The sequence below is a fragment of the Bufo gargarizans genome, chromosome 9 (assembly GCF_014858855.1).
Source record: "Bufo gargarizans isolate SCDJY-AF-19 chromosome 9, ASM1485885v1, whole genome shotgun sequence".
Classification (NCBI taxonomy): Eukaryota; Metazoa; Chordata; class Amphibia; order Anura; family Bufonidae; genus Bufo; species Bufo gargarizans.
Genome location: NC_058088.1, coordinates 38,486,727 through 38,500,575, shown reverse-complemented (window position 1 = coordinate 38,500,575; position 13,849 = coordinate 38,486,727). Strand labels below are relative to the sequence as shown.

The window sequence follows — 13,849 nt, the reverse complement described above, 5'->3', positions numbered from 1 at the left end:
TTAAAATGCGTCAGTCATCTCCTCACAACTTTTCTGAGGGGGGACTATAGACCTGTCCATCATTATCTTCCCCATTCACAAAGCTAATGCTACTTTCACACTGGCGTTTTGGCTTTCCGTTCGTGAGATCCGTCATGGGCTCTCAGAAGTGGTCTAAAAACGGATCAGTTTTGCCCTAATGCATTCTGAATGGAAAAGGATCCGCTCAGAATGCATCAGTTTGCCTCCATTCCGCTCTGGAGGTGGACACCAAAACGCTGCCTGCAGCGTTTTTCTGTCCACCATGTGGTACGGAGCAAAACGGATCCGTCCTGACACGCAACGTAAGTCAATGGGGATGGGTCAGTTTTCTCTGACAATAGAAGATGCACGTGCCCCCCATTGACTTTCAATGGTGTTTATGACAGATCCGTCATGGCTATAGAAGACATAATACAACCGGATGCGTTCATGACGGATGCAGGCGGTTGTATTATTGTAACGGAAGCGTTTTTGCAAATCCATGACGGAGCTGCAAAAACGCAATTGTGAAAGTAGCCTATTGCGAGAACTACAGACTTGGCAGAACTACTAGGACACTTGCAAGCAGAGCAGTAGGGGAGATTACTGTCCCTATTGGGCACAGCAATGACCTCCAGAGATGCACTGGAAACTAATTTATATCCTAGCACTTTACGTGGAATAAGGGTGGCATATGAAGAGCAAACGGTGGATACTCTGATCCATCACGGACATCTTCCCAGTTAACATCATGGATGTGTGCAAGACGCCCAAGTCAAACTTTTTTCTTTTCTTTTGGAGCTCTGAAGGATCTTGGTGCTGAAATACATACAGGTCCTTCTAAAAAAATTAGCATATTGTGATAAAGTTCATTATTTTCTGTAATGTACTGATAAACATTAGACTTTCATATATTTTAGATTCATTACACACCAACTGAAGTAGTTCAAGCCTTTTATTGTTTTAATATTGATGATTTTGGCATACAGCTCATGAAAACCCAAAATTCCTATCTAAAAAAATTAGCATATCATGAAAAGGTTCTCTAAACGAGCTATTAACCTAATCATCTGAATCAACTAATTAACTCTAAACACCTGCAAAAGATTCCTGAGGCTTTTAAAAACTCCCAGCCTGGTTCATTACTCAAAACCGCAATCATGGGTAAGACTGCCGACCTGACTGCTGTCCAGAAGGCCATCATTGACACCCTCAAGCAAGAGGGTAAGACACAAAGAAATTTCTGAACGAATAGGCTGTTCCCAGAGTGCTGTATCAAGGCACCTCAGTGGGAAGTCTGTGGGAAGGAAAAAGTGTGGCAGAAAACGCTGCACAACGAGAAGAGGTGAACGGACCCTGAGGAAGATTGTGGAGAAGGACCGATTCCAGACCTTGGGGGACCTGCGGAAGCAGTGGACTGAGTCTGGAGTAGAAACATCCACAGGCGTGTGCAGGAAATGGGCTACAGGTGCCGCATTCCCCAGGTCAAGCCACTTTTGAACCAGAAACAGCGGCAGAAGCGCCTGACCTGGGCTACAGAGAAGCAGCACTGGACTGTTGCTCAGTGGTCCAAAGTACTTTTTTCGGATGAAAGCAAATTTTGCATGTCATTCGGAAATCAGGGTGCCAGAGTCTGGAGGAAGACTGGGGAGAGGGAAATGCCAAAATGCCTGAAGTCCAGTGTCAAGTACCCACAGTCAGTGATGGTCTGGGGTGCCATGTCAGCTGCTGGTGTTGGTCCACTGTGTTTTATCAAGGGCAGGGTCAATGCAGCTAGCTATCAGGAGATTTTGGAGCACTTCATGCTTCCATCTGCTGAAAAGCTTTATGGAGATGAAGATTTTATTTTTCAGCACGACCTGGCACCTGCTCACAGTGCCAAAACCACTGGTAAATGGTTTACTGACCATGGTATCACTGTGCTCTATTGGCCTGCCAACTCTCCTGACCTAACCCCATAGAGAATCTGTGGGATATTGGGAAGAGAAAGTTGAGAGACGCAAGACCCAACACTCTGGATGAGCTTAAGGCCGCTATCAAAGCATCCTGGGCCTCCATAACACCTCAGCAGTGCCACAGGCTGATTGCCTCCATGCCACGCCGCATTGAAGCAGTGATTTCTGCAAAAGGATTCCGGACCAAGTATTGAGTGCAGAACTGAACATAATTATTTGAAGGTTGACTTTTTTTGTATTAAAAACACTTTTCTTTTATTGGTCCGATGAAATATGCTAATTTTTTTAGATAGGAAATTTGGGTTTTCATGAGCTGTATGCCAAAATCATCAATATTAAAACAATAAAAGGCTTGAACTACTTCAGTTGGTGTGTAATGAATCTAAAATATATGAAAGTCTAATGTTTATCAGTACATTACAGAAAATAATGAATTTTTATCACAATATGCTAATTATTTGAGAAGGACCTGTACATGTCGCCACGCAGTGACACTTGTGGCCCAATAGGAATATAAGTCACGGCCCAAAAAAAATATCAGTGTCTAGAGGCAAATATTGCCATGACAGACTGTGGACCCGTCATGGAGCCATTAGCTCACCAAGCACAGCGCCGTACACTGTATAGAGGCTGCACTTCGTATAACATAGGGTTGGGCGATATCAAAAATATTCAGATATATATTGCGATAAATACCAGTTTAAAAGAAAAAAGCCACAGGGAGACCTTATACTGGGCAGGGGCAGCCAAAGGGAGACCTTATTATAGATCAGCGTGCAGACTGCAGGTTGCAGCAGGAAGGACCAGGCCGCAGAAGACAGACATAAAACCTTTATGTATGACACCCGGGCCGGCTCTATTCTATGTTTAGGCCTCCTTCACACGGGTGTCCCGGATTTGCTCCGGGTGCGTCGCAGGAAACCCTCGCGAATGCGCACTCAATTTCAGTCAGTTTTGACTGCAATTGCGTTGTTCAGTTGTCATTGAGCAGGTGCAATGCGGTTTGCACCCGCGTGATAAAAAAAACTGGATGTGGTACCCAGACCTGGACTTCTTCACTGAAGTTCGGATTTGGGTTAGGTGTTCTGTAGATTTTATTATTTTCCCTTATAACATGGTTCTTAATACAGAATGCTTACTGAAAAAAAATCAACTCCCCTCATCCACTTGATTGGCATAATCTTCTTTCAGGACCTTTGACGTAATCACGCTCACCACGTGGTGACATCAGAGCAGGTCCTGCTGAATGAAGATAGAAGGATCTTCTATCTTCATTCAGCGGGAGCTGCGCTGACGACACCGCTCTCACCACGTGGTCAGCGCAATTACATCAAAGGTCCTGAAAGTAGAAGACAGACAAGACCGGCTGCGTGATCAAGTAGATGAGGGGAGTCAATTTTTCAGTAAGCATTCTGTATTAAGAATACTATTATTTTCCCTTATAACCATGTTATAAGGGAAAATAATTCAGTGAATTAACTTTAATGGGGTCTGGGTTGCTCATCACTATCATCTCCTAGCAACTATGCATGAAAAATCGCACCACATCCGCACTTGCTTCCGATTTTCACGCAGACCCATTCATTTCTATGGGGCCTGAATTGTGTGAAAAAACGCAGAATATAGAACGAACATGCTGCGATTTTCACGCAACACACAAGTGATGGGTGAAAAACATCACTCATCTGCACAGCCCCATAGAAATGAATGGGTCAGGATTCAGAGCGGATGCAATGCGTTCACCTCACGCATTGCACTCGTGCGGAATTCTCACCCGTGTGAAAGGGGCCTTAAAGGGGTTCTGCACTTTCATTTAACTGATGATCTATCCTCTGGATAGATCATCAGCTTCTGATCGGCGGGGGTCCGACACACTGGACCCCCGCCGATCAGCTGTTTGAGAAGGCAGCGGTGCCACGGCCTTCTCACTGTTAACTGCCGGCCCACTGACGTCACGACTAGTATCAACTAGCGTGGGCACGGCTAAGCTCTGTTCACTTGAATGGAGCTTACCTGCGCCCACGCCAGTTGATACTAGTCGTGATGTCACTGGGCCGGGGGTAAACAGTGAGAAGGCCGCTGCCTTCTGAAACAGCTGATCGGCGGGGGTCCCGGGTGTCGGACCCCGCCGATCAGAAGCTGATGATCTATTCAGAGGATAGATCATCAGTTAAATGAAAGTGCAGAACCCCTTTAAGGTCTCGTGTCTCTCACTCCTCGCAGGCCAAACTGTGTGTGGCGTTGGAGACTTTTCCCGCCTGGCTGTTGTGCTCGTCTCTGCTGTCATCCAATTCAGACATCGGTGGGCGGGGACATGAATATGGGGGGCTAGGAGGAGTCGGGGCAGCCGCTGCAGGCAGTGATGTGGTTATGCAAGGGCCAGCAGACACAGATTTAGAAGCAGTCAGCGCACATGTGACTGCTTCTATGACGTCACAAAATACCGCGGTTATTAGGAAACAGCGATATCTCACTAAGAAAGACTCCTATATAACCAGTTCATATAGAAAGGTAGGAAACTGCAGAGCTCACCTGTGTTTGCTGATGGGAGGCACGGATTAAAACCGGGACTTGGCTGAAGCAATGTGGAAAAAAGTGGAATCCAGCTTCCCATAAAAACAATATCTTTATTTCTTTAGCGGTAAAAGCATATCCATAACACCAAAAGTCTACGCGTTTTGAATAGTAAAATATTAGTCCTTAATCATAAGCAATAGCATAGCATAGAAAGTAAAGCAGTACCACATTAAACAATTGTGCAAAGTAGCATAACAAGACCACGATTAAGGAAGGGACACCAACCCCGACGCGCGTTTCACCTCACTTCCTCTTTGGGGGCAAGGTGAAACGCGCGTCTGGGTTGGTGTCCCTTCCTTACTCGTGGTCTGTATTGGTCTTGTTATGCTACTTTGCACAATTGTTTAATGTGGTACTGCTTTACTTTCTATGCTAGTGGCTATTGGTTATATACACTGCCTGTCACCCCCCAAAAAAAAGTCACACTAATATTTTGTTGGACCGCCTTTAGCTTTGATTACGGCACGCATTCGCTGTGGCATTGTTTCGATAAGCTTCTGCAATGTCACAAGATTTATTTCCATCCAGTGTTGCATTCATTTTTCACTAAGATCTTGCATTGATGATGGTAGAGTCTGACCGCTGCGCATAGCCTTCTCCAGCTCATCCCAAAAATTCTCAATGGGGTTAAGGTCTGGACTCTGTGGTGGCCAATCCATGTGTGACAATGATGTCTCATGCTCCCTGAACCACTCTTTCACAATTTGAGCCCGATGAATCCTGGCATTGTCATCTTGGAATATGCCCGTGCCATCAGGGGAAAAAAAATAAAAATCCATTGATGGAATACCCTGGTCATTCAGTATGTTCAGGTAGTCGCTGACCTTATTCTTGGAGCACATACTGTTGCTGAACCTAGACCTGACCAACTGCAGCAACCCCAGATCATAGCACTGCCCCCACAGGCTTGTACAGTAGGCACTAGGCATGATGGGGGCATCACTTCATCTGCCTCACTTCTTACCTCGATGCGCCCATCACTCTGGAACAGGGTAAATCTGGACTCATCAGACCACAGGACCTTCTTCCATTGCTCCAGAGTCCAATCTTTATGCTCCCTAGCAAATTGAAGCCTTTTTTTCTGGTTTGCCTCACTGATTAGTGGTTTTCTTACGGCTACGCTGCTGTTCAGACCAAATCCCTTGAGTTCCCTTCGCATTGTGCGTGTGGAAATGCTCTTACTTTCACTATTGAACATAGCCCTGAGTTCTACTGTTTTTCTTCGATTTGATTTCACCAAACGTTTAAGTGATCGCCAATCACGATCATTCAGGATTTTTTTCCCGCCACAATTCTTCCTCGAATACGATGGGTCCCCACTATCCTTCCAGTTTTTAATAATGCGTTGGACAGTTCTTAACCCAATTTTAGTAGTTTCTGCATTCTCCTTAGATGTTTTCTCTGCTTGATGCATGCCAACGGTTTGACCCTTCTCAAAACAGAGTACCATCTTTTCCACGACCACGAGATGTGTCTTTCGACATGGTTGTCGAAGAAATGAGAAGCAACTTTTTGCACCAGTTGGGGTAAATAACTTATTGCCAGCTGAAAGATAATCGCCCGTGCAGTAATTATCTAATAGGAGGCTCAACTATTGGCTTAGTTAAATCCAGGTGGCGACTTTTTTTTTTGGACAGGCAGTGTATGCGAGTATTTCTTAGTGAGAATCTTAGGCGGAATGAACACCGCTGTGAGTGGTCCGTGGTATCCCGGCCTGGCATCCTGCTGACAGCAGGAGCGCACGTCGTCATTGGTTGCTATGACGCAGTGCGCTTCATGCCGCCGCTGTACTACAGTAACACACTCCTATGATCTACACGAGGGTATTACTGTACAGCAGTGGCGGCATGAAACGCACAGCATCATAGCAACCAATGACGCTGTGCGCTCCTGCTGCCAGCAGGATGCCAGGCCGGGATACCACCGACCGCTCATGTCCATGTTCATTCGGCCTTAGTATAAGCCAATAGCCTTGGGCATTTGTAATATGATAGTGGGGTAACTTTTGTTGCGTCGGCATATTGTACTATGTGCAATCTGCATATACCTTACACCTGTCTTGTACAGTAATGATGTATGGATTCTGCACAGGTTTTCAAGACTTTGTAATGCTGACAGTAGTAGTTCAGGGGGACTCATTCTTGTCACAGCATTATCCTGTATTGCTGCTATTATGGGTATTTTGTTATATATCATGTCTTTTTTTAAATAAATAATTTACAGTATATGTGTTTAGATTCTTTGGTGAGCCATTGTACATTACCACACATATTGGTTTATTGGTGTTTTGCTAATATTGGTTGTTCAAAACAGCAATATCGCCGTTTCTTAATACCGCGGTATATCACCGACACCGGTTTACCGCTCAACCCTAGTATCACACTTCTGCCCCAGTTACTTGTATGGTGCTGACCTGCTCCTAGGTCACGTGCCTGAAGAACATGTAGTCACCGGCCTAGGAAAAGCTGTGAGAAGGCCACTGCGAGCGCCGCTGCCTTCCCGAACAGCTGATCGTCGGGGTACCCGGGTGTCAGTATTAAAATCTTGGAAAATCCCTTTAAGGAGTTCTCCACCTTGAACAATCCCTACCTGTTAGCACAGTCCACTAACAATAAGCTGATCATAAAGGACCACCCTGCTGAGAACCTCAGCAACGAGCTGTTATCTGTGGGAGGACATGGCAGTAGATGTGTTCAAACTCTCTGCAGCGCCACCACAGGGGAAGTGAAGCATTACAGTGCCCATTCAAGTAAATGAGCTGTCCGAGTAACGGAAGCTAGGACTGGTCCTTGACAGAGAGGTAATTCTTAGCTGCTCTCCATCGTGGCCGAGGGATGAGGATCCTGAACAGCAGAAACCCCATCCCCCAAGGCCTAGATCATAGAATGGACTTAAGCTATTGCTATGTTATGGTAATAACTGTGTGGAAGCTGCACAGAACACTATATAGCACTGCCGTTGTGAGTGTATACTCAACTCTGGACCAAAAACAGAAAGAAAAAAAAATGGCAAAGAAACATTTGAGAAAGGACTTAACCCTTTGCAGATCGTTAAAGGGTCATTCTCCAAGTTGTTTTAGATCTTATCTGCTGGGAACCTGTTAAAATAATGAAAAATAAAACCCCTCACCTTGCAGATCGTCCTCAGATCTAGCACTACAGCTCCGTCCTCTTCCCAGGTTTGCAGACGTGAAATACTGCTGCAGGCAATCACTGGCCTTTAGAGGTCTGGTGCCGTACACCACTTAGACCAGTGATCAGCTGCAGCGGCATATGCGATGTCACTGCTGCAGCCAGGAGGGAGCGGTGGCCCTGGGTCGGAGGGAGCACGGAAGGTTAGCTATGCTCTTTTCATTGTTTTTACCCCCTTTAACAAACAGCTACATGAGGAGCCCCGAGTGGAGTGAAAGTAATACAGTACTATGACAAGTTACCAGGGGAGCGCCCAGTTTTAGCTTATAAGAGAATATCCTCACTGCACCAGCTACATCTGACCTGTCATATACAAAAGGGACAAACTCAATGTAACAAACATAATGCTAGTCACTAAATAAACCCAGGTTTGCACCGAACTGCAAGACACAAAAGTCAAACAATGACAAAGCAAAAGACGCTACATATTACAAGCCCTATAAACACACCAAGGTCCTGATAAGGGCTGTGTCACTGTGCATGAGCCCTAACAGGAGGCACGTCCCCGCCGTATAGCTGAGGCCTTACCACAATTCACCAAGGCTCTGACAACACGACGGCTGGAGAGCAGCAGATGACAGGACAGCCTCCTAGGACACGTAGAGAAGGCCACAGATTTCCTGCGCCTCGGGCAACCACATAAGACTCCTCTACCAATGCAAGTGTCAAAAACCTAGAAGATCCAAACCAGTCTGAGGACGGCGCTCGTCACTACTGATAGTCTCTGAGAAAATATAATATATATATATATATATATATATATATATATATATATATACACACACACACACACACACTTTTACAGCAGGAGCCGTGTACGGACTGTTAAAGGGCAACTCACCATCAAAACGTCTTCTAACCTGCCGTAGACAGATTAGTGTGGATATCTGTACCTGATTATTAGCAGCAAGGCCCAATAATCTTTTGATATATACATATATATAAAATATTTTACAGCAGTAGCTGTCCATGGATGTAATTTAAAAGGGCAGCTCCCCTTTAAGAAGTCTTCTGCTTCCTTGTAAATACCTCAGTGTGGATATCTGACCTCGATCAGCAGCAAGGCCCAATAGTCGGACCATTTTCCGCTTCTACATTTATCATTTTACAGCAGGAGCTGTGCACAAGACGTCATCTGACTTATCACAGATATGTCAGTGTGGATACTGGAAACCCAATGATCAGCAGCGAGGCCCAAAAGTCTTTCATTATTTCCACTTTATATCTTTTTAAACCAGGAGCCGTGCATACTGTTTAAAGGGGAACCTTCCCCCTTCAAGAAGTCTTCTGATCTACTGTAGATATATCAGTACCCGATAATCAGCAGCAAGAACCAATAAGGCGTCGTTCACAACAGCCTTTCCGTTCTAGGAGCAGCAGAACGGAAAGGACGGATTCGGCACATAACGGAGCCCACGGACCCCATAGACTATAATGGGGTCCGTTTCGTTTCCGCTCAGAAGATGATTTTGGAGCAGAGACAAAAGTTGTGCGGGCAGGACTTTCGTCTCCGCTTTTAAAAATCATCTTCTGAGCGGAAACCTAACGGACCCCATTATAGTCTATGCGGTCCGTAGGCTCCGTTATGTGCCAAATCCGTCCTTTCCGTTCTGCTGCTCCTATAACGGATCAGGAGAACGGAAAGGCTGAACGCTGATGTGAACGAAGCCCAATCTGATCCATGTCCACTTCTATACACATACATATAATCATTTCACAGTAGGAGCTGTCCATGGATGCCATTTAAAGGAACGCTCTCCCTCAAAAAGTCCTCCAACCTACTGGTACATTGGATTACTGAACCCGCTTAGCACAAAAGCCCATCGGTAACGGGCCACAACTTCACCCACGACTGTCCAGTCACACTTTCGTCACTGCCGTGGCCCCTTCTTTACCGGCCTCGGTTACCGGACCCTCCGAACAGTCATCTGCTGACATGGATCAATGACATACCCTCAGATTATTACCAAAGTGAAGCTCCCCTTTAAGTCTCCCCAAAAGCAAGCTACAGCAGGTGAGCCCCAGTGCGGCCACAGAGGCTGAGGAGACAACATGCACTTCCTATGTGTGACAACTCCTGCAGGCACAACTGCATACACGTCCCCGCTGCCCCACACTGCACAATGTCAGCACAGGCACCGGACACGTCCGAGGCCAGGCCCTCTCACCTGCATCCCAGGCACTTGCACGGCTACCGGGGAATGAGCCATGGCGACGTTGAGGCCTCCTGCTCCGGCTGTAGGCGAGAGGAGGGCTGTCTCGCTGGGCTCCCGGACAGGGCCCCACGCTGCTTACAAGGAAAGGCTGCGCTGCTGAGTGCTGCCACTATCCGGCTGTGAGCATGTCTCGGTGCACGGCGGGGACGGGAGGAACCGGGAGAGCTCAGCAGGCGAGCGGCGCCATATTGGGAGAGGACGGGAGGCTGCGGCAGCTTCTTGTGCGCAGGGTGGAGCCCGACTAAAGCCGGTCACGTGGGGGCGCCGGTGACGTCAGCGACGCTCCGCCCTCCGCCTGAGACGACGTCGTCATTTAGTGCTGGAGGTAAAGGTGACACTGAGAGGCGGCGGCCGTGTGCCCCCAGGCCGGGAGTAATGGCCGCCGCCTCCGAGACGGCAGCCTGCTATGTCATGGCGTCTCCATAGACTTCTGATAATAATCCAGATAATCCAGTGTACAGTGACGATCGAAATTAGAGAACAACAACACACAATTTCCTAAATGTCAAGGTCATATGTGAATGTAAAATAGCAGTATTGTAAGATTATTTAATAAATTGTATTTATTCTAAAGCACAGAATAACAATGTAAATGAGAGGATTGGAAAAGAGCACTGATCAAAGTTAGAGAGCAGGTTCAGCTAGCGGCCGGTTATTGGTGCTGATTTCCTTAAAGGGGTATTCCTATCACAATGATCACTGTTAAATCTGTTAATCATTTGACAGAGATCATTTTTGTAAATCTATTTGATTAATCAATTCCCACCCTTTAGGAAAAAATTCATCCCCACTTATCTCATTGTTGTCATTCGGTCTCCCCTGGTTACGGCCACCGCTCTTCTCCAGAATCGCTTGTGGCTGCGCTTGCGCAGAAGGCTCCTTCTTTTCTCCACTCGCTGTCCTGAACGCCGCCGCGCATGCACCATGGCGACTTCTTCCTGTCCAGAATAGTACAAAGCCACGAACGCGCACGCCAGCTCTGTACTATACTGGCCAGGGATAAGTCACCATGGTGTATGCGCGGCAGCGTGCGCATTCAGTCCAGCGCGCAGCCCAGTCGGGAGAAGACGTCAATCAAGATGAAGCCCGACCCCAGCCAGAATCCAGGAAGTGAACGGCGCGCTGGCAGCAGGTAAGTCTGAAAAGGCGAAGTGGGAGGATAACCCCTTTAAAGGGGTTTCTGTCAGCTGAAAAATGGATATGAAGCTGGCTGACATGAGCGATGTGCTAATATGTCAGCTGAATATAACTATATTAGAGCCATCTCACTGCCTGAAGCCTTTATTGAGAAAAACAAACTTTTATAATATGCTAATTATCCTCTGGGAGCAGGGGGGTGGGCGGGGGCATTGCACCTGCTCCGAGAGGCTCCGTTTGCCCACCTCTTTTCACATCCTTCTTCTCTTGATTGACAGGGCCAGGGCAGCGCTGTCCTCCTCCCGCCGGCCGTGTCTACTAAGAAAATCTCACGCCTGCGCCATCCCGTTCAGTATTCGGCGCAGTGAGGGAAGGACGCTCGGCAGCTGCTGCCTTCCTCACTGCACCTGCGCTGAATACGTCACAGTGAGGAAGCCAGCTGCCGGAAGACGTCCTTCCCTCACTGCGCCGAATACTGAACGGCACAGGCGCAAGATTTTCTTAGTAGACATGGCCAGCCCTGGCCCTGTCAATCAAGAGAAGAAGGACGTGAAAAGAAGTGGGAAAATGGGGCCTCTAGGAGCAGGTGCAACGCCCCCCCCCTCCCCCCTCTCCTAGAGGCTAATTAGCATACTATAAAAGTTTGTTTTTCTAAATAACAGCAGCAGGCAGTGAGATGGCGCTAATATAGTTATGTTCAGCTGACATTAGCACACCGCTATTGTCAGCCAGCCCAATACCCATTTTTTAGGTGACAGAAACCCTTTAATGATCTGACAAACCCTATATAACTGGCAGCCTAACTTTCCAGTTTTCACTGACTTTGCCAAAATGGTGTGCTGTTCCAAAGTGCCATCAGCCCCTCCATGCCATCCAGATTGCCATGATGTCCCCCTTCCCCTATGCCTCCATGCCATCCACCATGTCCCCCTTCCCCTATGCCTCCATGCCATCCACCATGTCCCCCTTCCCCTATGCCTCCATGCCATCCACCACGTCCCCCTTCCCCTATGCCTCCATGCCATCCACCATGACCACTCCCCCAGATCAGCCCCTCCATGCCAAATCAAAGGTGCCCCCATTAACCCCCCCGCCAATAACTTTAAACATGCCAGATCATAGGTGCCCCCATTAACCCCCCCCCCTGCCAATAACTTTATACATGCCAGATCACAGGTGCCCCCATTAACTCCTCTCCATCCCCCCACCTCCCGCTCATATCTCTTTATACATGCCAAATCACAGGTGCCCCGATTCACCCCTCCCCCCCTCTAATAACTTTATACATGCCATTGCCAAATCACAGGTGCCCCCATTAATCCCTCTCCCCCCACCCGCCAATAATTTTATACATGCCAAATCACAGGTTCCCCCATTAACCCCTCCCCACCTCCCTTTCATATCTCTTTATACATGCCAAATCAGAGCCTGGTGCCCCAATTAACTCCCCCCCCAATAACGTTTTGGTGTCCGCCTGGCCGTGCGGAGCCAAACGGATCCGTCCTGAATTACAATGCAAGTCAATGGGGACGGATCCGTTTGATGTTGACACAATATGGTGCCATTTCAAACGGATCCGTCCCCATTGACTTTCAATGTAAAGTCTGGAGTTCTTTTATACCATCGGATTGGAGTTTTCTCCAATCCGATGGTATATTTTAACTTGAAGCGTCCCCATCACCATGGTAACGCCTCTATGTTAGAATATACTGTCGGATATGAGCTACTTCGTGAACCTCAGATCCGACAGTATATTCTAACACAGAGGCGTTCCCATGGTGATAGGGACGCTTCAGGTTAGAATACACTACAAACTTTGTGCAACACTGCCCCCTGCTGCCTGGCAGCACCCGATCTCTTACAGGGGGATATGATAGCACAATTAACCCCTTCAGGTGCGGCACCTAAAGGGGTTAATTGTACTATCATATTCCCCTGTAAGAGATCAGGGCTGCCAGGCAGCAGGGGGCAGACCCCCCCCCCCCCTCCCCAGTTTGAATATCGTTGGTGGCACAGTGTGCACCCCCCATCGGGCCCCCCCTTCCTCCCTCTAATGTTAGAAATCGTTGGTGGCACAGTGTGCGCCCACCATCGCCCCCCCCTCCCTCTATTGTAATAAATCGTTGGTGGCACAGTGTGCGCCCACCATCGCCCCCCCTCCCTCCCTCTATTGTATTAAATCGTTGGTGGCACAGTGTGCCAACCACCATCGCCCCCCCCCCCCTCCCTCTATAGCAGTAACAACATTGGTGGCAGTGTGCGGCCTCCCATTCCCCCCCCCCCCCATCATTGGTGGCAGCGGAGTTCCGATCGGAGTCCCAGTTTAATCGCTGGGGCTCCGATCGGTAACCATGGCAACCAGGATGCTACTGCAGTCCTGGTTGCCATGGTTACTTAGCAATAGTACAACAGTAGAAGATTCATACTTACCTGCTTGCTGCTGCGATGTCTGTGTCCGGCCGGGAGCTCCTCCTACTGGTAAGTGAAAGGTCTGTGCGGCGCATTGCTAAAGAACTGTCACTTACCAGTAGGAGGAGCTCCCGGCCGGTCACAGACATCGCAGCAGCAAGCAGGTAAGTATGAATCTTATACTGTTGTACTATTGCTAAGTAACCATGGCAACCAGGGCTGCAGTAGCTTCCTGGTTGCCATGGTTACCAATCGGAGCCCCAGCGATTAAACTGGGACTCCAATCGGAACTCCGCTGCCACCAATGATGGGGGGGGGGGGGAATGGGAGGCCGCACACTGCCACCAATGTTGTTACTGCTACA

The 13,849-nt window shown here is 47.9% G+C and overlaps 1 protein-coding gene across 1 annotated transcript in view; it reads right to left on the bottom strand.

Moving 5' to 3' along the window:
• Positions 1–10,173, bottom strand: part of STK26 (serine/threonine kinase 26) — a 92,263-nt gene extending 82,090 nt beyond the window's left edge. Inside the window, exon 1 of the mRNA XM_044305772.1 lies at positions 9,892–10,173. Within this exon, the coding sequence (XP_044161707.1) occupies positions 9,892–9,933 (42 nt within the window). The 5' untranslated portion in view covers positions 9,934–10,173. The remainder of the gene's footprint in view (positions 1–9,891) is intronic.
• Positions 10,174–13,849: the final 3,676 nt, after the last annotated feature.